Source organism: Apis cerana, linkage group LG5 (genome assembly GCF_029169275.1).
Source record: "Apis cerana isolate GH-2021 linkage group LG5, AcerK_1.0, whole genome shotgun sequence".
Taxonomy (NCBI): domain Eukaryota; kingdom Metazoa; phylum Arthropoda; class Insecta; order Hymenoptera; family Apidae; genus Apis; species Apis cerana.
In genome coordinates this window covers 1,201,312-1,229,086 of record NC_083856.1, presented here as the reverse complement: position 1 = coordinate 1,229,086, position 27,775 = coordinate 1,201,312, and the positions used below count along the sequence as shown (strand labels likewise).

Here is a 27,775-nt window from a genome sequence, read left to right as displayed (position 1 = left end):
TTTTGTTAATTATAGACTCAAACTTCTACAAAATATTATTTTCTTATTGGAATTTTGTTGATAATCGAATTTCCACAACGGTTTTGTTAAAATTAATTATTTGTATGAATACTTTTTACTCACTTTAACTCTACTTTAATCTGTTATATTAACAATAACACTTAATAATTATTGAAAAACAAACAGATAATTTGCATACTGTTACATCAAGATACAAAAAATATATTTTAATAGCAGATAACTCACTATACAATTTTAATATATTAAAATAATTTTAAAGAATTTTTTTTTAATTTAAAAAAAAATATAATTTATCATAGTACTAAAAATACTTAATTTTTTCAAATTTTGTAAGATCATATAATTTACAATTAAATGGAATCATTAAGAAAAAGATATTAAACATATTCAAAAATTACTAATTCCAAATTATTAAAAAAATAAAATAACTTTAATATATTATTAAGCTTATGTTTAAAATTAACAAATTTCCAGTTAATTATGGACGAAAACGTAGACACACATTTTCGCTCTTTGCATCGAAACGCACTTACCTATTCATCTCCCTCTGACTCATTCTCTCTCCTCTTCGTTTTTTTTCGTTCCTCGTGTTTAAACCGAAAGCCATGAAAGTCGAATTAACCTTTCGAACAGCATCGTTCCGAGCTTAAGACCGGCCAACTTCGACGAATTTTTTTTCACAGAGCAATGTACGTGGCCAGAGCAATGTATCGTTTTTCATTTCGTAGCTTTGCACGAGATGCCAGAGGGATATTTCCGTTTGAAATTTCCGTGTGACTTGCGTTGTTGCGGAAAAGGGCGACGAAAGCGTTTCGTTGTGTCCGTTTCGTTCATGGTTCCAACGCTCTAAAAGTTACTTTGTTTATGAAATTAATTTCGAGTAATACTTACATGTGCAAATTTTGAAAATTGTTTAATAATGGATATGGAGAAGTTTCAAAGGTGTGAAGTTGATTCTATTTAAGTTAATTTTAATTCAATTAGTACTTTTCTTAATTGATAGATATAATCATCACTTTTTGTGATTAAATAAGATATTGTTGATGAATTTATAATGACTGTTTTCTTAATAATCTTTATGTCCATAAATTAATAACATATTATATTAAATTATAGAATAAATACAATTACTCTCTTTATACATCAATTGTTATGTTATCAATAATCAAACAAGATTGAATATATGTTATTCCATTCAAATTAATTACTTTTAAAGAAAATTCTTTTATTATCCAAATATTATTGACAAAATATTATTATTTTAATGTATTAAAAAATTTTATATTTTATATGAAACTTCCCTATTTAAATAGGATGTTTAATTATAATATGTTAAAAAGTTTAAGATTCAAGAGAGTTTTTCAAGTCAAAAAATGACAAAATAAATAAATTGCAGTTAAAATTTCATTTTTTAATTATTAAAAAATCAAAATTGATGAAAATAATCTTGAACAAAACAACTCAACGAATACGAATCTTTGATTAAATTTTATTTAACAAAATTAGAAAAATTTAAAATCATTAATTACTTTCATAGAAGATAGTTTCCAGTTAATAAGTGATTGATCATTAAAAGTATTGAATTTTATCCTTTAAAATGCTCTTTTATTTATCTTGATACATTGGCACATATTTTTATACTTTTTTAGTTTCTAAAATATCTAGAGTGAGATTTAATTATTTATTATCTCTGTCTTTGTCGTTATCTCGAATCTTACAATCTATTAACTAATATTAATCTTTAGATAAGTGATAAACACGATTCTTAAAAAATAGAAAAAAATATAAATCACTAAACTACAAATAATTCATAATTTTTGCATAATTTTTGTCTTAAGCACTATAAACTTCTGAGTCTTTCATCTTGATAACCAATTAAGATATAAGGATGAAACAATAAGTATCTTGACATGATTTTCTTTAATATGTGAATAAATTTTAATAAGAAAATTCTTAGTTTTTTGCTTTTTATAGTCAAAATTTCATTTATGATTTTCTATGTGATTTTAATTGTCATGAAAATATATAGATTTAAATTTATTTAATTTCACATTTCTATATTTATATAATAAAAATAATAATAAACATACAAAGTTTGAAAATTATTACACTCTTCAGTATTTGAATTATTTTATATTTATATCATCATTATTAAAACAAGTTTTTTCGCTCTTAAGAATAATTTCATTAATTTTTTTAATTGTCAATAACTATACAATTTTATTTTTGTTTTATTTTAAAAAAAATAAAAAAAAATTGTGAATATCCATAATCAAATACTTTATATATTAATAAATAGAACTATTACAATAGAATATACGATTAGATTACCCAAATGAATTGAAGGATAAGAAATTAATATTCGAATAAAAAAATTTTTGATAATAGAACATATATGTTTCGATATTAATTTTTTAATACATTTAAAAAAAACGATATTAATATCACATATATATATCATAGTAGTAATAATTAGGATAACAGATTTGAAAATCTTTTTAATAAATGAAGAAAATTCATACTATGAAAAGTGATAAAACAATACGATATAATTTATTATGGCGTTTATAATCATTTTTATCTTTAGTCTTTGTTCATTTCATTCTTAATCTTTGTTTATAAATAATAATATGTGTCATTAGATAAATTATAGAATTAATAAAAACAATAATTTATAGATATTTAATATATAACTTTTCCGGTACAAAAATACGTAGCATTCTCTCAAGTAATAAATTTTTATGACATATAATTCTATTTATGATGTTTTGTGATAACTTTAGGCGTTTCTTCAACGATTAATTTATGATAATTAAATTAGTTTGTGATATTTCACGAAATTGTTTTCTGATAGCATTGTGTGCTGTATCTGGTATAAGTTAAGCTAGCTTAAAAGACTTGGCGAGCAGTCAGCAGTTTTATTTATCAAGGCACAAAATGAAGAAATATTATAGAGAGAGGAAATGGCTAGGGGCAAAGTTCGATATTGAAGTTAGAAATCTTATCATTACTATACATACACAAAGTGACGGAAGAACAATTATAAATCTCAGAAAAATTTTCAGTCACAAAGTAAATAATTCAAAATACAGGTATGAGATACAGATTTAAAAACAAATTTTTTAATTTTATATCTGCATTAAATCTCGACCTCTTTGATTCTACTTTTTTCTCATTACATGGAATATCATATTTGAAAGAATGAAAATGTGATAAAATTTAGATAAAATAAAATAATTCAATATATGACATTTAAATTATATTTAATATATGTGTCATTAGATTAATTAAACAGTGTTTTGATAATTATCGTATTTGCACAAAATATTCGATAATTATCGTGAAAAATCATAATGAATATAAAATAATAACGAGGTTTTATTCCAATTTATTTATTTTATTAAAAACCGCTTGAAACCAAACCTCTCATTACTTTATACAAAAATTTCCTCGTCGAATATATTCCTACGAATCTTGTAATAATATTAATATTTTCAGAATATTTAATTATATTTTGCTGATATTCCGTTAAATAATTTTAACGGAGCGATGCATTAAAAACACTTTTAAAACCCATCAATTATCTATTATTAACATCATCTCAAAATTTGTTACCATATAAATCATCAATTGAATTAATACATTTTTTTCATCGATTTAAAGCAAAATAAACCAAAAATAAACCAATTATCAGTGATATCAATTAATAATAGCAATTAATATAAATCATAATATTTAATTTAATGAATGTAATGTTTAATTTAATCGAGCATTTATAAATTTATCTTTTTTTTAAATTCATATATTCTTAAATTAGAGTGTACTTGTAAACTGTACTTATTTAATTTCACACGGTAATATAAATTGAATATAATGATTAATTTGAATATAATCCGTAACTTTGTATCATACATTTACTAACAAAACTTAAGAAACAAACTAATGAATTTCTTTATATTTTTTATCCTCTAAGATGAATATTAGAAATATATGAAACAACACATACATCAATAATTTCTTTTCGAATAATACTTGTATAAACATTAAATAAAAAGAGAAAATGCAAATAAATTCTCTCAAAACAATTAGTTTGATCTTAACTTTTCATCAATAAATATATCTAGCCTCTAATATTTTGAAAATCAAATTGCAAACTATTATTCTCCTTCTCAGAATCTTACAAATTTCCGCTTTATAAATTTTATAATGAAACCAACAACTGCAAATATATTAAAAGATCCTTCACTCGCATCAATACCCATGCATTCACAAAATTCCTAAAATCCAATCTTCCCGGGAGAAACGTTCATCCTCGTCTTCCTTCCAAGAAAGACTTGTTCAAAGAATCTTCGTCTTCTCGATCACGCCACGATTTCCCACACACTGTGTACAAACTTGACAGTCTCGCTCCGCCACATAACACCCATTTGCACCCTACACACCTCTCCCCTCCCTCTCTCCTCCTCGTATACACGTACATAAACATAGAGATATTAGACGGGAAGGAAAAAAAAATAATAATAAAAAAATAAAAAAAATAAAAAGAAAAAAGAAAGAGGAAAAAATGTATTTGCCGTCCCAGTTTGCCCCGGTTGGCGTGGCAGGGTGAAAGCTCTTCAGTAAATCCAGCTTAAAGCAGCTGTGTAAACGTTGACCTATATTACAATCACGCCGGCTCGAGTGCTCGGCGACGCCATCGGCCTTCTCGAACCCGCTACAAAGTAACTTCGTGGCGGCTTGCTGCACGTGGTCGGCAGTGTGGTGCGCCTAGCGCGCAGTCGAGCAGCCTCGACCTTACTACAAGGTGATCTCGTTGGAAATTCGTGGATGGTATTTTCGTTTTTTCCTTTCTTTTGATTTATAAGGTATTATAGGGGTGATTCTGAGATGAGGAAAGAATAAAGAATAAAAAAGTTGTGTTTTCAGCTTTGCTTTTTGGTTATTGATAATTAAAAAGTGAACGAAAATATCTATCTGGGTAATGAAGAAACATGAATGAACGAATGTAGGGTTGTGTGAAGAGTTCACACAAATTATTTTGAATTTTTATTATCTATATTATATGTGTGTCCATGTTAATCGAAAGTTTCACAGTTACGAATGGTATTACAAATGTTGAACAAAGAATTAAGAGCTTTTTCTGACACATGTATATCTTAGATTATTAAGTATTTTTTATTTTATTTTGTATACAATTATTCCTTAATTATTATTTAATAATAATCCGTTTCTTTTTCTTTTACAAATGATGAGATGTATTTTGTATACGATAAAACGAATAGCAATGCAAACAGAACGCATATTGTAAACCTTTTACAAATTACAGATATCGACGAAAATATTTTATAAAAATTAATTAAGTATATCATTTGAACTTAATATATTATCTTTTTTTATTACGCTTATTTTGAGGAATGGTACATGCCGTATCCTAGGTCTTATCTTTATTCTATAAATACAACTATGTTAACATTGTTCTTTTATATTATAATTAAAATCATAAAAATCACATAAATAATATATAATGAATTATTTATGAATTGAAAAACTTAATGTATTTTCATGTAATAAAAAATAAAAATACGAAACAATAAAATAATTATTATTATATTATATTTCTTTGATAACTTTTGTTTAATTTCTTCATATGAAGAGTTTATAAATAATTTCAAATTATAAATTTAAATGGGTCACCCTGTATATCACGATATCCCTCGGCATTGACTTTGAGTCTTCTAGCAAGAAAATCACTCTATATTTACCACGTTTCTTGACGAAATTTCCATCACCATCCGGTTCACTTCTTCCTGTTCACCGCATCTTGCTTTGCCTCGATGATCACTTTGCGATTCGACCAATCTCTTTCAATCTCGAAATTCGTTTAATTAATGCCAGAAACAGCCAGTCGAACGAACTTGTATATCGACGGATGGATGGATATTTCAAACGGGAACTTTTTCAGTCTCTGAATTTTCTTCTTTTTTTTTTTGTTTTGTTTCTTCCTCGAACTTTCTCTTTTTGAAAAAAAGAAAAAATACCGTGTGCCGATTTCATCTTAACTTCGACTTGAAGATCAAGAAAACCAACTAATTTACAAGTTTTCGAGAGTTTCTCCCTTCGTCCATTTTTTGGATCGCGTGACCAAGACTCAGTACTTGCAATCGATTTCGTCTTCGAAGTTTTTTTATTCATTTATTTATTTTCTTCGTTTTTCAAAGGGAGACAAGTTGAATCGACAAATTAGATACGTTGATTTTTTTTTTTTTGTACTAATTCATATTTCGTTAGGATTAGAGTTCGTTAACTTTCTGCTTGAAGAAATTAGAGATTTTACAGATGGCTCGTCAATTTTGATAACTTTGAAACTGATTCTCATAATATATTAGACTTTTTCTTTATTATTTATATAAATATTGAATTGATTCAATATTGTTATTTTTCATCGAAATAATAAAATGTAATTAAAAAATACTTATTTCGAAATCATTAAACATTCCTATCTATATAATAAATGAATTTTCTTAATTCAAAAAATACTTCGTGACTGAATTTTTCATATTTCAACAATTACTCTAAGAATGATCAACGAGAGATAATTGAAGTGGTTATAACCCACTTTTCTTTTCGACCAAATTGTGCAGAACCTGTAACCACATTTTGCTGAACTTGCTTTCTGAACGGCCGGCAATAGATATCAGACTGCGAAAACCTCATCTCATTTTCCGTTTAACGATCAATTTCGTGAATCACGATTTTCGCGATAATATCTTTCAATCGCAAGAATTAATCCATTAATAAAATTACGAACGTCCATTGATCGATAAAAAAAAATTGTAGAATAAAAAATACAAAGAGAACTAATCGTCCAACGTTGCAGAAAATTTTCGCGGATTTCCTTCATGCTTTCAACTCCTACGGCGATTTCTTCGTCGAAACGCGATAACGCGGACAAAGGAAAATTTCATTTTGACGCACGGAGTGGATTTACATTGATAACCGGTAGTTGCATCGCGTGTCAAAGAATATTTATTTCAACCATGGTCGGTTGGTAAATTGCTCACGAGAGATGCGCATAAAAAATGGCGCGCAACGGCAGCCGCCGCGCAAAGAAAAATGGCACAACTGCACAAGTAAGTACTTCGCTTTACTCCTCCTCACTCTGTTATCTACACTCCAAGGGTTGAGTGGTAAAAGCGGGGAGACACTTAAAGGATTTACGGGTCTGAGAACTCTAGACCGCTCTTGGATTGGCTCGAAAGTACGAACTTGAAACCGAGTGCACGCTCGACGGAAAACAGGGGGAGAGAAAGCCGGGGTAAAGAAAGAGAGAGAGAGAGAGAGAGGGAGGGAGAGAAAAAAAAGAAAAATAAAATCATCGTGGAGATCGAATTAATTTCAATTACGCGGAGTGCACGTTATTAAGCGGGCGATTTTAAATTTTAGAGATTAAATAGACGAATATTTTGGAAATCATACGAGGATCATAGCAGAGAAAGTTACGAATTCATCGTGGGGATCGAATTAATTCTAATTACGCGAAGCGTAATGTATTCATAAATTCATTTTTATAAAATAAATTATTTTAGATTAAGTAAAGAAATATTTTGGAAATAATATTTTGGAAATGTGAAGATCGTAGCAAAGAAAGTTAGGGATTTTCTGATTTTTATAGGAGAAATCTTTTAAAATTAGAATTGTTAATTCTTTTTCTTTTGCATTTATTGGTTATTTTTTAGAGTCCTTTTTGTCTTTTTGATTTTGATATATATTATATATATATCGTATGTATTAAGGCACTTGTAACTATAATAGAAACTGAAAAATATAAAATCGAGTTTTATGTATTATATTTTTTATATTAAATTATGTGTTATCTCCATTTTATCAATAATATATATCAAAATCTTTTTGATTTTGATATATATTATATATATATCGTATGTATTAAGGCACTTGTAACTATAATAGAAACTGAAAAATATAAAATCGAGTTTTATGTATTATATTTTTTATATTAAATTATGTGTTATCTCCATTTTATCAATAATTTTAGAGATAATTGTATAACTATTCTAGTAATTCGTATATTTATGAAATTACTTTTTTTGAAATCTTGAATTGAAACAAAACAAAATATATTTTTAATTTAATTTAATTTAATCTAAAATAATTAATTCTAATCAATATTTCTTTCTTTATATTTATTATTATTAATGTTGATAATATAATATACTAATCTTAATATTATACAAATATTTCCTTCATTGAAATATTATTCATTATATATATATTTCTAATTGTAGTTGGATTAAGAGAAAAATATAATATAATTAATTATCATTAAAACTTTATAATTAAAATTGGAATTATAAAGAAGTAATTTTAAAATCTTTTTAAAATTATATATAGTTGTTATAGACTCTATTTCTCACTTATCTATTTCTCTACAGTCCTATCATTTTTTAGAAAAAATTATGATATATCTATTGGCAATATTTCATTTTATTTTAAATAACTTTTTCTTCATCTGCATATATCTGATATTACTATGCAAAATTTTTTCTCCATATTATTTTATTTTATTTTATAATCATTTACAGTATTTATTAATAATGTTGATAATATCTAACTTTATATATATAAAGTAAAGTATGTACGTTCAGGAAATGACTCTTGTTAACTCGATATCTTCGATATTGTTGACGAAGACTATCTTATTAGTTCCTGCGCCATGTTTGCGTTGATCATATCGTGGCCAATATTAAATGCTCGTAATAACAATATTTTATTTTCATTTATTAAGTATATATTTATTGTTATTATTTTAATTATTAAATAAGATAATAATTACAATATTATTACTTAATTATATTTTAAATTTATTTAAATCAAAAATTTATTTATATTAATAATATATTTGTATAATTTACATTAATTTAATAATTACATTAATGATAATCGTTAGACTAAATGATAGATAATTGATTTTTCTGCATAACTTCAACATTTTAATTTTTAATTCGATAGATTCTTCGAAGAGGATATCTTCAATTGAAAATTATTAAATGAACAAGCTGGCAAAATTCGTGTAAAATTCGATGATTTTTAATTAACGATGATTCGTAATAAATTGAAAAATTTGAACATGCAATGTATTTATATAGATAAAATGAATGGATGTTCAAGATTACAAGCAATAATTACAAGATTCATGAAAGAAATATTCTTGATGTCTTGATTAATTGATTCACTTTGATGTATTATAACGTTCAGATGCTGTAAATTAAGCAAGAGAAAAGGATCAAGGATTCTTCGACCGGTCTTAGTAATAAAAAAGATAGTAAAAAAAAAAAATATAATATTGCTTCGCCGCTTATCTTGATTAGACGGAAAAATTATGAAATTAATAACTCGTTTAAAAAGGAAAAATTTGACGTCAGCATCGTTCGACCATTATATGAAATTGAATTCAGGGAAGAAAAATATTTCAGTAAAAATAGCAATACTGAAAATTGAAGAAATATCACGTGAAGTGAAAAAGAAAGAAATGAAATAAAATGCGAATTTTAACGTGAATAATAAACGATGGAAAAGAAATACTTTATGTTTATGAAGCAATAAAATAATCGATAATTATGTAGAAATACTGTTAGAATTATTATAAAATTTATGAGATAAGAATTACAAATTTTTATGGTAAATTTAATAACACAAGACATATACTATTTATTTTGAATATTCTCTTTAATTGTGTATTTATTGGATTCGATAATTATTTATAAAGCATATCAAAAACTGCTACCTTTAAATATATAATTTGAAAATAAAATAAAATTTATTTTATCAATAAAATTAAACAATGAACTTTAAATTCAATAACTCAACATGCACATTCTCGTTAAATTATTTATTAAATTTAATATTTACTTGAATCATATCAAAATTCTTTAAAACGATAAAATTCAAATTACCAATGAAATTATATAATGTGTTTCCAAACTAAAATATTAATTTCATTCCAAAATATCGAACCACATTTTAAATAATTTATATGTACATATACATATATGTACATATTTTGTTGCCATACCGTTATAAAGCAATTTTCTCAATACTCTACTCCCCTATCGATATCAGCAAAAATACAAATTAGTAATTACCATCATGCAACGTGATCGATCGAGAAATTGATGGAACATATTTCCACAGACTAGGCCGGCAATTACGCTTATAATCGACGTGCGTAATATTTTATTATGGATGGGAGGTTGGCAGAAGGTTGATAGAAGGGTGAAAAGCTGCCGCTTAGGGAGGCGGTTTGCGAACAGGAGCGGAGCTGAATGTTAAACGCGGCTAGTCTGTTACGTGTGGTTGCAGTTTGGCTTCTTAATGAAAAGCAGCGGCATGGAAACGTCAGGTTTGGTTTACCTTGCAATTGGAAGCACGTCTCCGACGAGACAGGCGTTACCCCGCGTGAACAGGAAAGACGATGGAAGATATGGATTCGGCTTCCTTCATTTTCGTCACCTTGACTCAACTTGACTTGCTTTTATATCTTTCGCGGTAATCGTTGCTCTAAGAGCGTGGTCGTGAAAGTCGTCACATGAATTTATTAAGTTATCACGAATATTGAAAGTTTTTCTTTGGAAATTGAATTCATATCACGATTTAAAATTTTTTTCAACGAAAATCTTAAATTCTGTCCATTTTTGTTTAGTTGTTAAATATAGTTATTAAGAATAATAAATATATTCAAGAAAAGCTTCATGAGCTTTTGCATTGGATCGTTGATATAAAGAGGTAGAGCCGATATATCTCTTTAATTAATTTTTGTTTTTAATCAAAGTAAGAATTCTATATAGAAGTTTTATTATTTAGAAATACAATTTATTTCTTATACACCTCAATTTGTAAACAATTTTATATTTATACGCAATATTATTTACAAAATTACAAGTAATTATTAATTGTGTGCATTATATTGCGTTCGTTCATTATTTTTAATTGCAATTACTTTAAATATGGAGGTGTTTCAAATAAATATTTATACATTCATTTTATATGATAGATTTTCAAGAAGAAAATTTGAAAAAATTAAATATATAAAAAATTATTAATAATTAAATCTGATTTTAAAAAGTTCTATACGATTTCATTTTTCACTTTCGTGTTTTTTACATGCAATAAAATAACGAATAATATATAAATAAAAATTATTTTATTTGATTAAAAAATTCATTATCTACATTTTCATTCCTTTGAATACAATAAAAAAACTATATTTTGAAGAAACAGTCTAAATTTTTTAATATAAGAATAACAATTTTCAAATAAAATAGTACGAATAAGCATCGTATTCGCGTAAAAGTGATGAATCAAGCGTGTCTGACTTATATTAATTTATACTACTACTTACACCACATACACTTTATGTATACAACACATATCACGTTTAATACTCCACATGATATATGCTTAATCAAATCACCTTCTATTATTTCGTATTATCATTACTAAAATATGTTGTAATTAATATCCAATAATAATGTCTCGAATACTTATTTCCTAGAATTGATGAATCCTCGTTCTCCAATCAATTTTAAACTCGCCGTAAACTCGAGGAAGTATCCAGAAAATAGGTTAAACCGATCAGACACGAGGAAGAGATTCCGCCAAATCCCAGCAGAATCTAGATCTCGCGCCCGAGCTTAAGTCGATTTCAACCAGACCTTGATACCCCTTACTCCTCTCACAAAACTAATTTTCCCCCTCATATTTAACTAGGAAACTCCAATCACGGTATAACTCGGCAACCAGTCACAAAACAATCCCCAACTAATCAGAGAAACGCAGAAGTACTACGGCTCAAGGAGCCATACATCAACCACCCCGGAAAACAACAACCACCTGTACCTCCCAGAAAAGTCATCCAAAAGTACCAACATGCCAACAAACACATATTTGACAAACAGCCCTAACCGCTTCCACAGTCTTTCCCCTTCCTTACACATCACACAGCGTTGCTTCCACGTCGAACGGCCATCCCCTTAACGAGTCCTTAATGTCACGAGGGAACCGACAGCGACCTCGTCCACTGCTGCGTCTCAGAGAATTCTGGCGCAGGTGCGTGTCGCGTGTTATCGACCAGCGATAAACGGTCGGCCAATACATCGATGGAACATGTGCGAGAGCCAGTAAAGGGATAAGTCGGGTGGCGTTGGCCGCCAACCATCAAAATGGATACTCGTGCGGGGCTCTTTAGCCGTCCAATTAGCTCCCTCGCGGATAATGTTCACTCTTTGACCACCGTGTATCGTGTATTCTTTGATTGCTGCGGCTCGAGATGTTATTCCAGACGTAGACGAACGAAAGCAGTTGTTGGCAAGTGAAGGAGATCAACGAAAGACGAGACATGGATAAATTAATATATATATTTTTGTCTAATTTAATATTATCGATTCGTTTATTTGTTGGAAAATATATTCGATTTTAGATCTAGGTGTGCATTCGATCGGGATTTTTCGATTACATCATGGTTCAGATAATATTAGAATAAATTATTTGCTTGTATTTTTTTAATTTATAGAAGCTTCACGTTTTAAAGATATTTTTTAATTTTGAAAAATTTAATTCCAATTTTCAAAAATTGTTTTAATAGAATTCATTCTTTTTTAGAAAAATGTTAAATAATATAATCATTTAGATAGTATTAATGATAATATAGATATGAATATTGGGATAAAACTCAGAATTATATAATTATTTTCTAATCTAATGAAAAAATCTTTAATCTTTTTTTAATCTTTTTAATTCTTTATTCTTTCTTAATCTTCTTGTCTTCATATTTAAAAAATATATAACTTACTATAAAAGTATATTGAAAATTTTAATATCTTTCTATTTTTTTAATCCTTATTTTTATTATATATATATATATTAATTATAATTTAAAGAAATCTATAATTCAAATTGCTTTAATCAAAAATATTTTTAAATAGTAAAATACAACACAAATTAAATTGTTATAAATTATTGAACAAAAGTTATAATCTAATGAGAACAATAATTTTTAAATTAATAATAAATAAAATTTTTGAAGCATTCAAAAGTGAAAAAATTTTATTCAATCCTCAAATCAAACAATGATTCATGATAATATGGATTCATATAATGGATGGTGTATTGAATTGTAAAATCGCTTACTTATAAAAAAGATCATTTTATCATTTCATTAAAACGAATTCCACTTTTTGCAATTACTAAAAGATAACGTGCATCTATGTGTGTACGTAGTTCTCAACGACCGTTTGATCCAGAGTGGCACGTAGTACGTGGCCGTCTGGATGGAGATATACGAGGAACGAATATCAGGAAGGGGCGGTCTGAAACTCTGGACTCTGTCCATCGTGAGGAGAGAACGAAGTACCTCTATCTCTGGCTAGTGTTCGTGCATGCTTACAAACAAGCCTTTCCTCGAAGGCCTAGTGAACGATGAGGCTCGAAATCGAGAAAGGGTTATTCTCCAGAGGGATAAGAGACAGTGCTCGAAATCGTAAAGAAAGATCAATGATGATGTATTTTGATTAAAATTTGATCAAAGTTCTAATCACGATATTATAGATATTCAATCGAAAGTATTAATAAATTGCATTCTAAATATAATAAAAAAAATATTCTCTTATAAATTTTTTTTTTGTTAATTAATAAAATTAATTGAATTATTAAAGTGAAATATACTCATGATATATACTATCTTTTCTTGAATCCTATCATGAAAAATGATTAAAATCGAAACAATATTTATATATTTTGATAAGTACACGAATAATTGTTTCTTCAATTGACACATATATTAATTAGAAACTGTATTAAATTAATTGTTGAGAAATAAAAAATCAACAAGAACGATTTAAATCTATCTAATTAAATTCGATCTAATTTAATCTTTGCTATTTCAAATACAAAACAATGTATTAGGAAATAAAAGATCTTTAAATAAATCAATCGCTACATACCGAACGACTTAAACCACCTTCCTCAGTTAACAAATTTAGACACAGCTATAAGTAGCATTGCATACGAAATAGATAAATCATATCCCCATCAAACTTTTTATAATTACACCTATCCCATACTCGTACTATTTATCTGTTACCCATAAATGTTCATTACATACAAATCTACCGAATATAATATAATAAACCTTATTATCGAACTTTCTTGAAAATCCGCAGAAACAATCTTTCTCTGCGACCAGCATGAAAAACAAGTTACGATGCGGTATATTCGTGAACAAAGTGATAACTTTGATATGAAAATCCGAGAGGAGAAAATCGTTGACGAGGGTAAACGCGGGTAAAGGAATGGCCGTTAACCGAAAACGGAAGAGACCCACGTAGGACACGCGAGGTTCCATGCTAACGAAACTAATTTCACTGTCGTCCACTTATTAAGATCAAGACGGAAACTTGTCGAGGGACAGGGTGTTGGCATAGCATTGCATAAGGAGCAACGAAGCGTCTATGGTTTAACATTGTTTTAGCGTCAATTTACTTACCGTGGCTGCCATGGAGAAATGAGGGGCGGCTCGGACGGTGGGATCTTAGGCTTCACTAAGCGAGCCATAGCCAACCGGAATCTGTGCTGCCTTTTGACATTCTGCAATAGAAATTTATTCCGATAATACGTTTCATCACATCGTTGGAATATTATTTTAGAACATTATTTAGAATAATTATAGTTTTTCGTCGTTCGGTCTTTTTTTTTTTCTCTTTCCACTGAGAGTAAATGTTATCGATTGGTATAAATGGCTCGTTTTTATTCGATTATCGTCGATTAATGGTATCGAGAATATAGAAAATAAAGAATGGTGAAGGAGAGATATTAAAAATTATAAGGCGGCGAGAAAAACGAGCATTAATTAATAATCAATCGATATTTGTTTTTTAATTGGACGATGAAAATCGAGCAATGGGAAGGTTTTTAAATTTTTGTGTCAACGTTAAATCTTCAAGATAGATTTATTAATTATCATATGCATCGTTATTTAGATTAAAACGGAATAATTATGATAATTCATTTATAGATGAGTTGAAAGTTCTTGCGTGATTCGAAGATGTTTTTAATTCTTATTTGCATTAATATTTAAGTAAAGTACGGGATATTAATTTTTATAAATTTTTTATATTCATTATGATTTTTTGAATAATTTGTCAAAAAGAAATTGATATTAATCAAAATATAAAATAAAATTTTTCTTCCGATAATAAATTATTATTTTATATATCTGTTTTTAATTTTTCGTAAAGTAAAAACTTTATACTTTCTTCTTCTTAAGGCGATGAAATTTTTATTTCAATCGTTGATTAATTTCACTATTTCCTAAAATTTTTTAACAAATATTTTCCATAATATTTTAAAGAAACATCGCTATATCGCTTCATATATTTTATTTCCTAATTTTTAGCAAATTAATTGATTATTCGGTAACTAAGAGAAGATATTATAATTGAGTCATGTATCCTATAATATTATAATCTAGGATATTTAATAATTAATATATACTATATATAAATTAATTAAATCAAAGCCTATTGATATAAATAGTATAGTTAATTTACATTTTTAAATGAATATTAATAACACAAGTAGTTTCTAATTATAACATTAAAAAGTAAAATAATAGAGTTAAATTTTAAAAAATTCTTTATTTCATATTTTATTTTATATTTTTTCGATAAATATATATTCGATATATAATTTTAAGTATTCACAGCTAAGAGTAAGTACTACATAAAAACTCCTCTTCATCCTTATAAATCACGCCAATTATTTACCAGAATAAAAAATAACTTTGTTGCCGACGTTCTTAATTAAGACTTCGCGTACCAAGCGTTATTGTCAAAAGAATAAATCGCACAAGACAACATCAAGCAACTTTCATCAACGTATTATATATACTATTCCCAAATATCAGATCGTTTTTTTCTCAAAATTGATATTACCACGTCGCTTGACAAAGAAAAAAATCAATTTCGAAAATTCGAAAAGGGGATAAGACGGAACAGGGACACGTTGAAAGGTAATCGTAAATTAATTTCGAGACGAAATTCGCCTGGCGTTTAATTACGCGTTTTAATTTGAAGCCTCGCGAAAGTGCTCTTTCCCTATCCTGTTGTCGTGGTCGTCGCGTAACCAGCCAACGTCCCTTCGTTTCTCACGCCCTTTAAGAGGGGCTGTATTTTAAGCTAACCGGTAATTAAAAGAATTACGTCTTCGTTCGGCAAGAGTAGCAAACTGGCGCGTCGTGAATAAAATGGGACGAATTTTAACCCTTTCTTCGTTGACGGTTTAATTAGACCTGTTCGCCGCGCGTGAAAATCGACCTTATTGAATTTTAACTTTGCTTGAATTCAAGACCCTGGATGAATCTTCTTGGATTTAATACAGTCTTGGGTAAAAATAATGTTTGGGATGAAAATATTTTGAGAAGTTTTTTAATCGTGTTAAATTATCTCCTTATAATATTTGAGGTAAAAATACTTTTAGAAGTTATTTCTTTTTGTCGTGTTAAATTATTTGTAAAATAATTATGCATTTTTGCAGATAATTCTAGTTTTATTTGAAATTGAACTATATTTTTGGAAATGAAATTATTTAATACAACTATTTCATTTTGCAACATTATATGTGTATAAATATACATAACATATATAAAACCGTATTTTACTGATATTTTGATAAATTAAAACAATTTAAAAATTTAATACCTTTTTAAATATTAAATATTTTAAATACGAAAAGAATTAGAAATATTTTTGAAAATTGATTATTTTAAGTACATATTTATAACAATTAAAGAATGAAATCTTAAGAAAAAAATTCTATTTATATTTAAAATTTCTAAAAATGATTTAATCGTTCAAGAGTCTATTTATTGTTTAAATTTTTTATTAACAAATCAATTAAGTCGATACTAAACTGTTGTCAATTATGTACGATTCCAAAGAATCTGACTTAGTTAAAAATAAGATACATCTTTACATAAGCACCTTGTGAACAATTTATTAAATAAATATAAAATAAATTTGCTCTCGAATATCATTTCGAGCGAAATTCGAAATGCACGATTCTTGATGTTCTTACGACTTTCGACATCGTTCTACTTCCAATTTAAATTTTTCTTTCCAAAATTGAAGAACATCGAAGAACATTCAATGATATTCAATCGGTCGACAAATATATCAATTAATATATTTTTTAATTAATACATTTCCATTTTCGAAATAAAAACAAAAGTTCATTACTTCTCAGCCGATCCTAGTATAACTTTTACCAGATTATCCTAATATCATCCACTTTATAAAAATAAAGAAATTTTTACACAAAAATTTATTGATTGATTTTTGAATATTTTATACACGCTAAAAATTTCTTTCGATTAATATTTCAAATATTCAAAGAATCAATGATTCGAGAAAGAATTTTAGGCATCGCGAGGAACATACATGCGAAATATTTGGCTCGAGAATTACCGAGGCTCAAAGTTTGATTGGCCGTGAACGGTATATCAAGACGAGGCGGAGACACAACTTCAACTTTACTGCGCGCTAACATCCAACCCGCAACTTCGCGAAGTCACGAACAAATTGGATTTAAGGTTGGCATCTTTTCGGCTAACACGCGCATAGATGTTTACCCTTTCGAACGTCTCAACTCAAACAGTAATTAATTGCTTGGAACAGTTTTGTCGTTTAACATTGACGGAGCGAACAGTTCTGTAACTTCATTCCAATGCATGGCGAGGATGTGAAAGGATAATTAAGATAAAATTACGAATAAACTAATGATCGATTTTTCGTTAAATGAACCGTTACCTTTTCCAATCTCGCAATCAAATTATGATTCTTTTTTTTTGCACGAGGATAATTGAAACAAACGCGATGTGATCAATTTTTAATTTGAAATTCATTTCAATACAAAATTTATCGGAATGATTAAGTTTAGCCACAGTGTAATAAAATTATATGGGACTGAATGAAATCTCTTTGTAAATTTTTATAACAAATATATGCGATATTATTTAGATAAAACACGAAATTATTTTTCATTTTTTTTTCTCTTTTTATTCATTTCATTTTATTTCATTAATTGTTCTCTACACATACTTTTGCAAAAAGATTGGCAATTCAATTTATATTCTCCCTTCGCATCATGCAACTTTTAAATGAAACGTTTTTTTATAACGTAATAATTTATATTTAAAGAGTATATCATCCTGCAAGTATTATAATAATTCTTTAAATAATTTTTGTTGTTCATTGAAGCAATTCTAATTTTTCTTAAATTACAATAAACATGTTTAAATTTTTGTATGTTCAGACTTAAGATTATCAAAAATATTCTTTTCCAGCCCATTATTCATATGATAATTTTCACGAAATTATATAAAATCATAAAGAAATATAAGTAAGTGTGTTGTACAACAAATATGATTCTATTTAAAAGAAAAAAAATATCAATGATTTTTATACACTCGTTCATATTATCTTCTAAATTCTTATAAAGAGAATAGATCGCAGCAAAGATGGATAAAATTTTAAAGCATCGAGTAACCGTAAATAAATGTAATAAACGTTCGAGCATTTAGTTATTTTTCAACGATTTTTCCCAATTCGCCCAAATTCGCAATGATAAATAGTAACAAGTTCACTTATAATTATCATTTTTCCAATTCCACCGATACTACATAATTAACTCGTGGTCTATTCGTTCGCACTTGCCACTACAAATCGATCAAATTACCCCAACACTCACGGCCACTATATCCATCTACGCAACCAACAACACCCGAATCCCACCCCTCCGCCAACCATATCCACCGAATCACCTAATCATTCCGCATTCAACCGTCCTCTCTGTATCTCGCCGTGAGCAGTCGCAACCAGTCGAAACGAACACGGCATTATCCCGCCGCCAGTGTCCGATTCGTGGGACATCGAGATCGTTCTCACCCCCTTCCCCTCCCCCTCTCCCAGCCAGACCTGGAGAACGCCACGACGAGTTCGATTTCGGGGGAGGGAGCATCGGTGTTCCAGTCTGCTTCTTCCCCCTTTGTCTCTCTCTTTCCCCAGCTGCACCCGTTACATCCATATGCAAATTTATTCTGCGCGAGTGTGCGCGCGCCCGCCTACACACGAAGCAGCGCGGGGCCTTCTCGCGCTTGTTGTCGGTGCAGCGGAGAGGGTCATAAATTAAATGATGTAAATGCTCTGTCCACCCTCTGTCGCAGAGGAGAGACGACACACGACCCTCTCTCTCCCTCTACCCACCCCTACCACCCACATTTCTCCGTCCCACTCTCGTTACATCGGCCCTCGAGTGACCTCGACGATCCGCGCCAACCCCTGACCAGACCCCTTCTGACTGATTATAATTATCGGGGCGTACCCTGCGGCTCGCCTCGCATGGATGAGGAGGAAAGATAATGCCCGAGTGCTATTGATTCGGATGCGCTTAACTGCCGTCGAATTGCCTAAGTGTTCACCGACCGAGGGCGAGTCTTAGATGATTATGATTCGGATATATTAGTCAATGTATGGTGTTATACGTTATATATATCGTGCATACGCGTTATCAGTTAGAAATTTATGATTAAGGGTAATGTTAGCGTGGAAAAGTTATAAATTCTGTTGAATTGATATTTCAACGATTAATTTTGTATAAATAATAAAGTATAATAAGAAACTCGTACAATGAGATATTTTTGATTGGTTGGCAACGTATTTAGTACTTATTTTTATTGTTGATTTTTATTCCTCAAACTTGAACAGGTTTAATACTTTGTTTGTTTTTGATAACAGCAAAGAAATTTTATTTTAATTAATCGAATCATATTTTTTAACACAATGAATCGATGCATATGGATCTCTATTGTCAACAAAATATTATTATTTCATCATTTTTATTTTATATAATCTATATGTACATCTATACGTATCAATTTTTATCTGAAACATTTTTTCCCAAAATGAAATATTTAAAGTGATCGAGAGATCATCCTATATATTAAATATATATATTCTACTTACATTATCTGTTTGATTCCTTTTTTTTTTAGTTATTATTCGTAAAATGATATCTTAATTTTACTACAACAAATGAAATTCAATTTCGATTTCCTATGTATAGTATCCTATGTTACATAATTTGCCTTGCAGCGGAAACACATTACCATCGTTTTCGTATAGAACTTCATTAAGAGAATCGATCGTGACTCGAAACAATTATGCGGCTATCCACGCGTGATCTGCCTTGCGGTGACAAATAGGATATCGAGTTTTAAATTAAAAAATATTGATGCAAAAATATAGATATAAAATATATGTGTATATACACATTTATTGTTACTAATATACGTGTATATAGTTATACAATAATTTAGCTCAAATCCAATTCCGAAATCAAATTAAACATATAGCTAAATTAAGAAATTGTTTTTTAGCAAAAACTAAAGTCTATCGGCGATAATATATCCGGAGAAAAATTGTTTAAAATAAGAACAACATAATTCAAGATCATCAAAATATAAATAATGTAAATAATCATTATTTTTTTTTATAAAAATGAATTAAAAAATAAAGATATATATATATTATAATTTTTGAATTTGATCGGTGAATTTATTCAAGAAATAAATAAACGATTAAATGGCAGATGTTAGTATAACAGATTATTCTAAAGATTAATGGCCAATCGAAGAATTCAAGTTATATGCAGTATTCCATTATGGAATATAAAGAGCAGATTATTTGAGAGATAAATATGGACATGATCCTCGTATATCTCCGCTATTAATAAAATCCTTTCGATCTTTTTAATACTAACGTTTGCTTTCAATAAGTTTGAAGAGATCGTCGTTGAGTAATGTATTCAATAAAATTCGGCAATATGCAAATCTGAAAAGCTTCCCATGGATCTCTCGCAAATTCGACAGTGTTCCAATCCACTCTGCGATCCTGCCTTCCTTCTTTTCAATTCGATATCCGATTCATCGGAAATAACCGGCATCAACCTTTATTCAGCTCGCTACAAATTTCTCGTTTTTTTCTTTTTTTCTGGAATCTTGCTCTAATCTTACTCGATGAGATGCAGTCTCTCTCATGTAGTATTTATACGATTATAGATAGATGAATCAGAATTTCATTTGATCATGTTTTTAAAATGTACGGGAAATTATTAAAAAGAAATATACAAAAAAGAAAATATTGATGTATACAGATATACATTATACTATAGTATTCGATGTATGAAATAAAAATATTTATTATACGTATCTATAAATATTTGTGAATTTTTTGTTTTGAAAATTAAATTTTATGGTTATTTTAAGATAATCAAGATTTCATAAACAATAATTGTCGTTTAAAATTGTCTAAAATTATTTCGAATATATTAAAACAATACAATAACGTGACATTTATGACATATTATTTGTCATATAATCAAATCAATATTTATCTATTTGGCTATATGGAAACTCTTTTAATTAATAAATATGTTGACATATTTTTTATTTAAAAAATATATTTTAAATCCAATAAAAACCAAATAAGATTAGAAATATAATGTGTAATTGAAATTATGATTACTTTAAAAGTAATGATTCAGCGAAAAATATTTTAAATAAAGTGGATTGGTTTCAAAAAGAAAATATTTTATATATCTTTTTGAAAATAAATGCAAAAGAGACATGTATTTCGATTATTCGATCTATAAGAAATATTAATCAATTTATATGAACATTACTATTTTATCATTACTAATTAAATTTTCTAAAATTCATTACATAAAAAAATAAAAAAAAACGACAAAAGAACTTTATAAAGAACTATGACGAGATTGACTAGTAAACACTACGTCAAATTATATGTGTCGAAATCAACTTTTGTCTAAAATACTTTTTATTAAAATCATTATTTACGAAATAAACGCAAATCCAATTACGCGTCTCATTTTATGTAATATAAAATACAATTAACGAGTTGCCTTAAAATTTTCTAAAACACAAAACACTCTCCCTCTTTTCCTTTCTTTTCGTTCATATCCCGAAATATCGCGCTTAATCGTCCCATTAACGCCCATACCGCTCATCACCATCAACAATTCATGCAACACAACCCCTACCAGATCCATTCGTCGCCCTCAAAGCGCAGTCTCGAAACAAACTGTCACCACGACGATTTACAAGAACACTTTTGCAACATCAAACAGACTAGGCGATAATTTCGCGAGCACGGTAACACGCCCGCTTTAGCTCGGCGCAGTTTTACGAAGTGGCGCGAACTAGCGGCGAACGACCGCTTTCATAGTGATACACACGCAACAGGCCATCACCGTTCGTGTTACGTACCCGCTTTCACGCCTTTAACATCGTCGTAACTCGTCGCGAAAAACTCAATTATCCGGCCGCGAAATATTCGAACCGATAACGGTGATGCGGCCAACGAGTTCAAGTGGCTATCAATTATGGCTTCGTCATTATCATATCCGAGGCCTCGTTAAAACAGAAAAGGGGGGAAAAAATGAGCGAAATTAACGAGATAATACGTGCATCAGGTATGTGTTGTTTCCGCGAAGATTGTCGAGAAAAGATTAATTCTCAATAATTTATGGAAAGTTGAAGTTTGGTATTGGAAATTGCATAATGGAAATTGTTTGGAGATAAAATAATATAAGATAAAATAGCAATTAACTCGTTTCCAAGATGTTCCGATATGGATTATTAAGGATGTTATAAAATTTTTATGCAATTTTTATTACATTCTATGAAAATATCCACGATTTTTAACGACATTTCATATTTTCTCTTTATAATTTTACTTTGATCGATTGGAGTACATGAAATTTTGAATAGAATTGAATAGTATTTCTTGATCCACAATTTTTATTAGATTGAAAGATAAAAGATTTCAATCTTCTTATTTTCAATATTTTAAAGAATTTTTTAAATAATAAAGAAATATAATAATATGTAGCATAATATAAAATTTTTATTAATTATTAAAGAAAATTCATTTTGATAAAACAATTATAAATGATACTATATATTACATTTTTTGATAAATTCAATTCATCATAAGCATAATATTTTATAAAATTCCATATTTACAAAATATTTTATTCTCGTTTGAGTATAAATTAATGTAGATTAATTACTCAGATGTTTTTAATATGCTTATAATTTATGGATTTGAAAAAGATTTAAATATAAATATTTTTAAGAAATATACTTGCTATGTTTTTAAAGTGAATGTTCTAAATATATATATATATATATATATTTATGTACAATTTATTATATTTTGATTCTATAGTTAAATAATAAAGTTATGAATATATAAATTTAAAAAGTGAAAATATTTATTAATTTACATTAGTAAAGTGATTCATTTTTACATTCATAAAATCTATTTATTCATCAATTTATTAGCATATTAGCAATATTATTATATAAGACTGTAAAATTTCAATCAAAAATGCATCGAGCAATGGAATTAAATCGTAATATTATTATAAATAATAAACATGAGAAAAATTAAAAAAAAAAAATAAGATATACGAAAGTAAAGGACGAAATAAATTTAAGTAAAAGAAGAAGAAAATGAATAAAAATATTCAAAATAAAATACAAATAAAAACTTATCAGTGAAAAATAAAAACATATAAAAAAAGATAAAATGATAGAAAAAATTCTTGTAAGAAAACTAACTATAAAATATGTATAATCAAGATTCTCAATTCTTCACATCAAATATTCAAATACTCATTTGAAAGTAAGAAACTAGTGGCGCTAGTATCGCTATCTCGTCGAGGAAAATGGCCGCGCTCCATTGTTTTACAGCTAAACATCTTAAGTATGATTCAAAAACGAATTGCTCTGTGTTGTCCCATTTCTATTTGTCGGGACACGTCTCTCATTTTCCTCCTCGCACGTTTACTACTCCTCACCACGCCTACATCACTTTTGTAGATCTCTCTTTCTCCCACGGAGCTTTAATCGCGCGATTAAATTACATCTCTCGCGAGGAAGACGTACCACCGCGTGGCGCTTCACGGCAGAACGAATTTACCCTGTCTTTTACATTCGTTAAGCTTGTTCCGCCACGAAGACTTAATTAAACGACTCGACGAGTTGCCCGTGGACCATGTGTATTTATCCTTTGAACGTAGAGACAATTTTATGAATTACCTTCAACTATTTTCATGACCGGCGCTCGTCAAGCGTGCACGAACGTTCTTTCTTCGTGATGGGTATTTGAATTATGCTTACCTTGAATATTCGTCGGTCTTGGATTTGAATAATCATCGATAGTTAATTTAAAAGTTTCGAATTTATTTCTCGAATGAAATAAAGTATGGAAATATTATTCGTAACTATATTAGTTTGTTTATAAGAAATGAAAATGTTTAGATTTTATATTTTATAAATATAAAAATTAAAAATTAAAAATTTAATAATGTTCCATGAGAAAAATAACTTGTAGATCTAAACTATGAATTATTATTGATTTTTATCGATACTTCGAATTTTATCAGTATTTTGAATTATTTTTGCCAAAAAAAATCTTTTTTTTTTTTGAATCTGGAATCAATGAAATTGTTTAAAAGATAGGAAAAGATAATCGAACAAAACATAAATTGCTTGATAAAATTTTTATTTACACGGAAAACAAACTCAAATTACAAATTTTTATTATATAATACATTTTTTCATTATAGAATAATAGAAAATAAACAATAGTTACTAAAATTAATTTAAAAAAATATAATTATTATAATAAAAAGAATCTTGACCACAAATTTTTATTCGACACAAATACCATTATTCCGTCTCTCCCCAATTCTACCATTCTGCTTGATCCTAAAATTCCACCACCACTTAATACTCCACCCTGGAAAATCGTCATCCCCATCCCAAACAAACTCAAAAACGCTTCTATTAACGTATCACCCACCCCTTCCAACGCTCCTCGACATCGTTATTAGCGTCACGCATACTCTTCACCGAATCTTCTCAGAAATCCAATCGAGAAGGAAACGACGAAGCCGTGCCGTGGAAGCCGAGTAGTAGACTCTCGCAGATCGAGACGTTATCCTCTCGCCACGACAGAGCTAAAATATCCCTGCAAATAACTCGAATTCTATCTGGATTTCCATCGAGCGGATCGAACCAGGTGGAACAGCGAGGGTGAACAGAGTGGAAGGTTGGGAGATCGGGGAATTCGTGGTAAAAGAACGAGAAAGCTGGCTGCTTACGTATTCGATCACGTAAGTACACACGGGAGAAGAAAAAAAGAGAAGCAAACGATGATCGTGCACGCTGGTCTGTGGAGACGATGGTGCACACTCTTCTTCTGAGAGTACAGGGTGTTTCCGAAATCGTGATACGATCGAGGGGACACTTGACTTGAAAATGAATCGAAAATAGAACTCCATTTATGATAAATTTGTCGAGGAACAAACAAATAATCGAATTCATAGCTGTTCATGTAATAAGAATTCCAAATAATTTTTCTCGTCAACTGACGTGTTTCGCGTTTTTGTTCAATTAATAGGAATTTATGCTCATGTAAAATATTTTCTCCAAAATGTACAATAATAATACGTCAAATATGATAAATTTTGCAAGCACAACAATCGTTAACATTAAGACTTGATACATATGAGTGATTTTTTCGTTGCAATATCGCGATTGTATATCTAATTTTACTTTCTTAATCGAAATAAGAGGATTTGTTTCATTGATATTTTTTAAATAAATTACTTAACATTGTAATATTAAACTGAATCATAATCATAATATTAAATAAATATTATAGCATTGAAAATTTTAATTTATTGTAAACACAGAATAGTGATAAGCAAATTAAGTGAACGAAACGAAAATTATCTGTATATATCTGGATATTAAATTTAATTTTCTGAAAAAAATTTTGCTTTATTTTCAATTAATTTTTAATACAATTTTTAATATAAATTCGATAAATATGCAAATCATTTCAAACACTACTTTATAAACTTTCCAATATTTAATATTTTAATGATTTTGATGTTTTTGATCCTTTTGTTTTTCTCGATTAATCTGCATTTTTTATTTTTGTACTAGAAATTTATAACAAAAATTCAACTTTTTGATGCTGATGCATTTATCATTCGAAATAGGAATCTTTTATCTAGGACACTTAACACGTTCCTCTACGTTATACATGCTACAACAAAATCCGTTAAGAAAACTAAATAGAGCAGTAGTAAGTTGTCGAGCATCCACAAACTGAATGGCACAAGGGTAAAGGGATTAGGGTTCAAGCTTCAACTAATCCTCCAGAGAAGCTCATCTGCATAGAAGTAAAATTTTCATATACGAGGAATACGAACAAAACTTCTTATCACATTAATCTTCAGGATTCGATTTTATTGAATGCATAAAATTTAAAACAAAACTCTTTCTACGATATACAGAATATTTTTTCGTCCCGCAATTCATTTATAGATACAACCAATTCAGCAAATAACGAGAATACTTACTTATGTGACTCAAAACAGTGTAATTAAAACGATTTATTATACAATATATCAACGAACAGGAACAGGAACGACCAATCGACACCTTAAATAAAAAATTACCATCTCAATCACGATTTTGGTAACATCGAAATCATCCATTTTCTGATGCATCCTGTACACCAGAATAAATACACGCGCACGCAAGAGTATTGGTTCGCACGCTAAGCGACGTCGAACGGCGAGAATCAAAATCCTGGATCGCGGCGAGGCTGAATCGCACGTGGAATTTTAAACGGTCGAAGAGGACAGAGATATGCAGCCGGAAGCGAGAACAATTTGTACCGGTCTTTCGAAATATACGAATAATCGCGGATAGCATGCCAATGGCGGAAAATATTTCCGGCAAAATCCCCAAAGGTTCGGTGCACGTGTACTCTTGATCCTGTTCCACTTTCTTTCGTTTTTCCTCTCCTTATTCTCGGATTTTCCTTTTTTTTTTTTTTGAGGAAAAGGAGGAGTTTGTTCTTTTTTTTCCCCCCTTCCATGCTCCTTTTTCCATGCTTTCCATGGTCTGACAGTTTTTGCTTCAGAGTGGTTCAAAACGAGGGGAGGAGGAAAAATTGAATTTTAAAATTCGACACCGCGACAAATTTTATTGTTCCACGGGAATCGCGCGAATTGATTTAACCCTTGCGCTTCTTGAATGCTTTCCTCTGGCTGGAGTGGTTTTTTGCACGCGCGTGGAATGTTAATTAGGCATAATGGGGTGATTGTGGACAGGTGGTAATTGAAATAAGATGGAAAGTTGCTGCGATTCGAAAGGTAAATTTTTGACGAGATAATTAGATGATGATTTTTGAATAACGATTAATTCGATAAGTTTTATGACGTATGCATATATAATATTTTTACGCAATATATATCAAATAAAATACAAAATTTGTGATATGATAAATATCTATAAATTAATTAAGATACTTGAGAAGAGTGAAAAATTGGATAAAAAATAGGAACATGGAAAAAGAGGATCATATATATTCATATTACGAATTTGTGTACAAATGTTATCAAGTGGTTCTACAAACAAAATGAATGTGATATGAATGTGAAAATATAAATATACACTTTAGAAGCTTGATTGAAATTAATGATGATTTTATTTCTCATACGGCAGAGATTGAAATAAATT

General features: G+C 28.8%; 1 protein-coding gene and 1 long non-coding RNA gene across 8 annotated transcripts in view; one reads left to right on the top strand and one right to left on the bottom strand.

Annotated features, from left to right (window-relative positions):
* LOC108001347 (histone-lysine N-methyltransferase 2D) overlaps positions 1 to 27,775 on the bottom strand; it is a 681,552-nt gene that overhangs the window by 509,719 nt on the left and 144,058 nt on the right. For all 7 annotated transcript variants that reach the window (XM_062075744.1, XM_062075753.1, XM_062075747.1 and 4 more), the window contains one exon: positions 14,579 to 14,679. In XM_062075744.1, coding sequence (XP_061931728.1) covers positions 14,579 to 14,590 — 12 coding nt within the window. In that variant the 5' untranslated portion in view covers positions 14,591 to 14,679. The remainder of the gene's footprint in view (positions 1 to 14,578; positions 14,680 to 27,775) is intronic.
* LOC114577974 (uncharacterized) overlaps positions 1 to 27,775 on the top strand; it is a 144,644-nt gene that overhangs the window by 111,212 nt on the left and 5,657 nt on the right. The window lies entirely within an intron of this gene.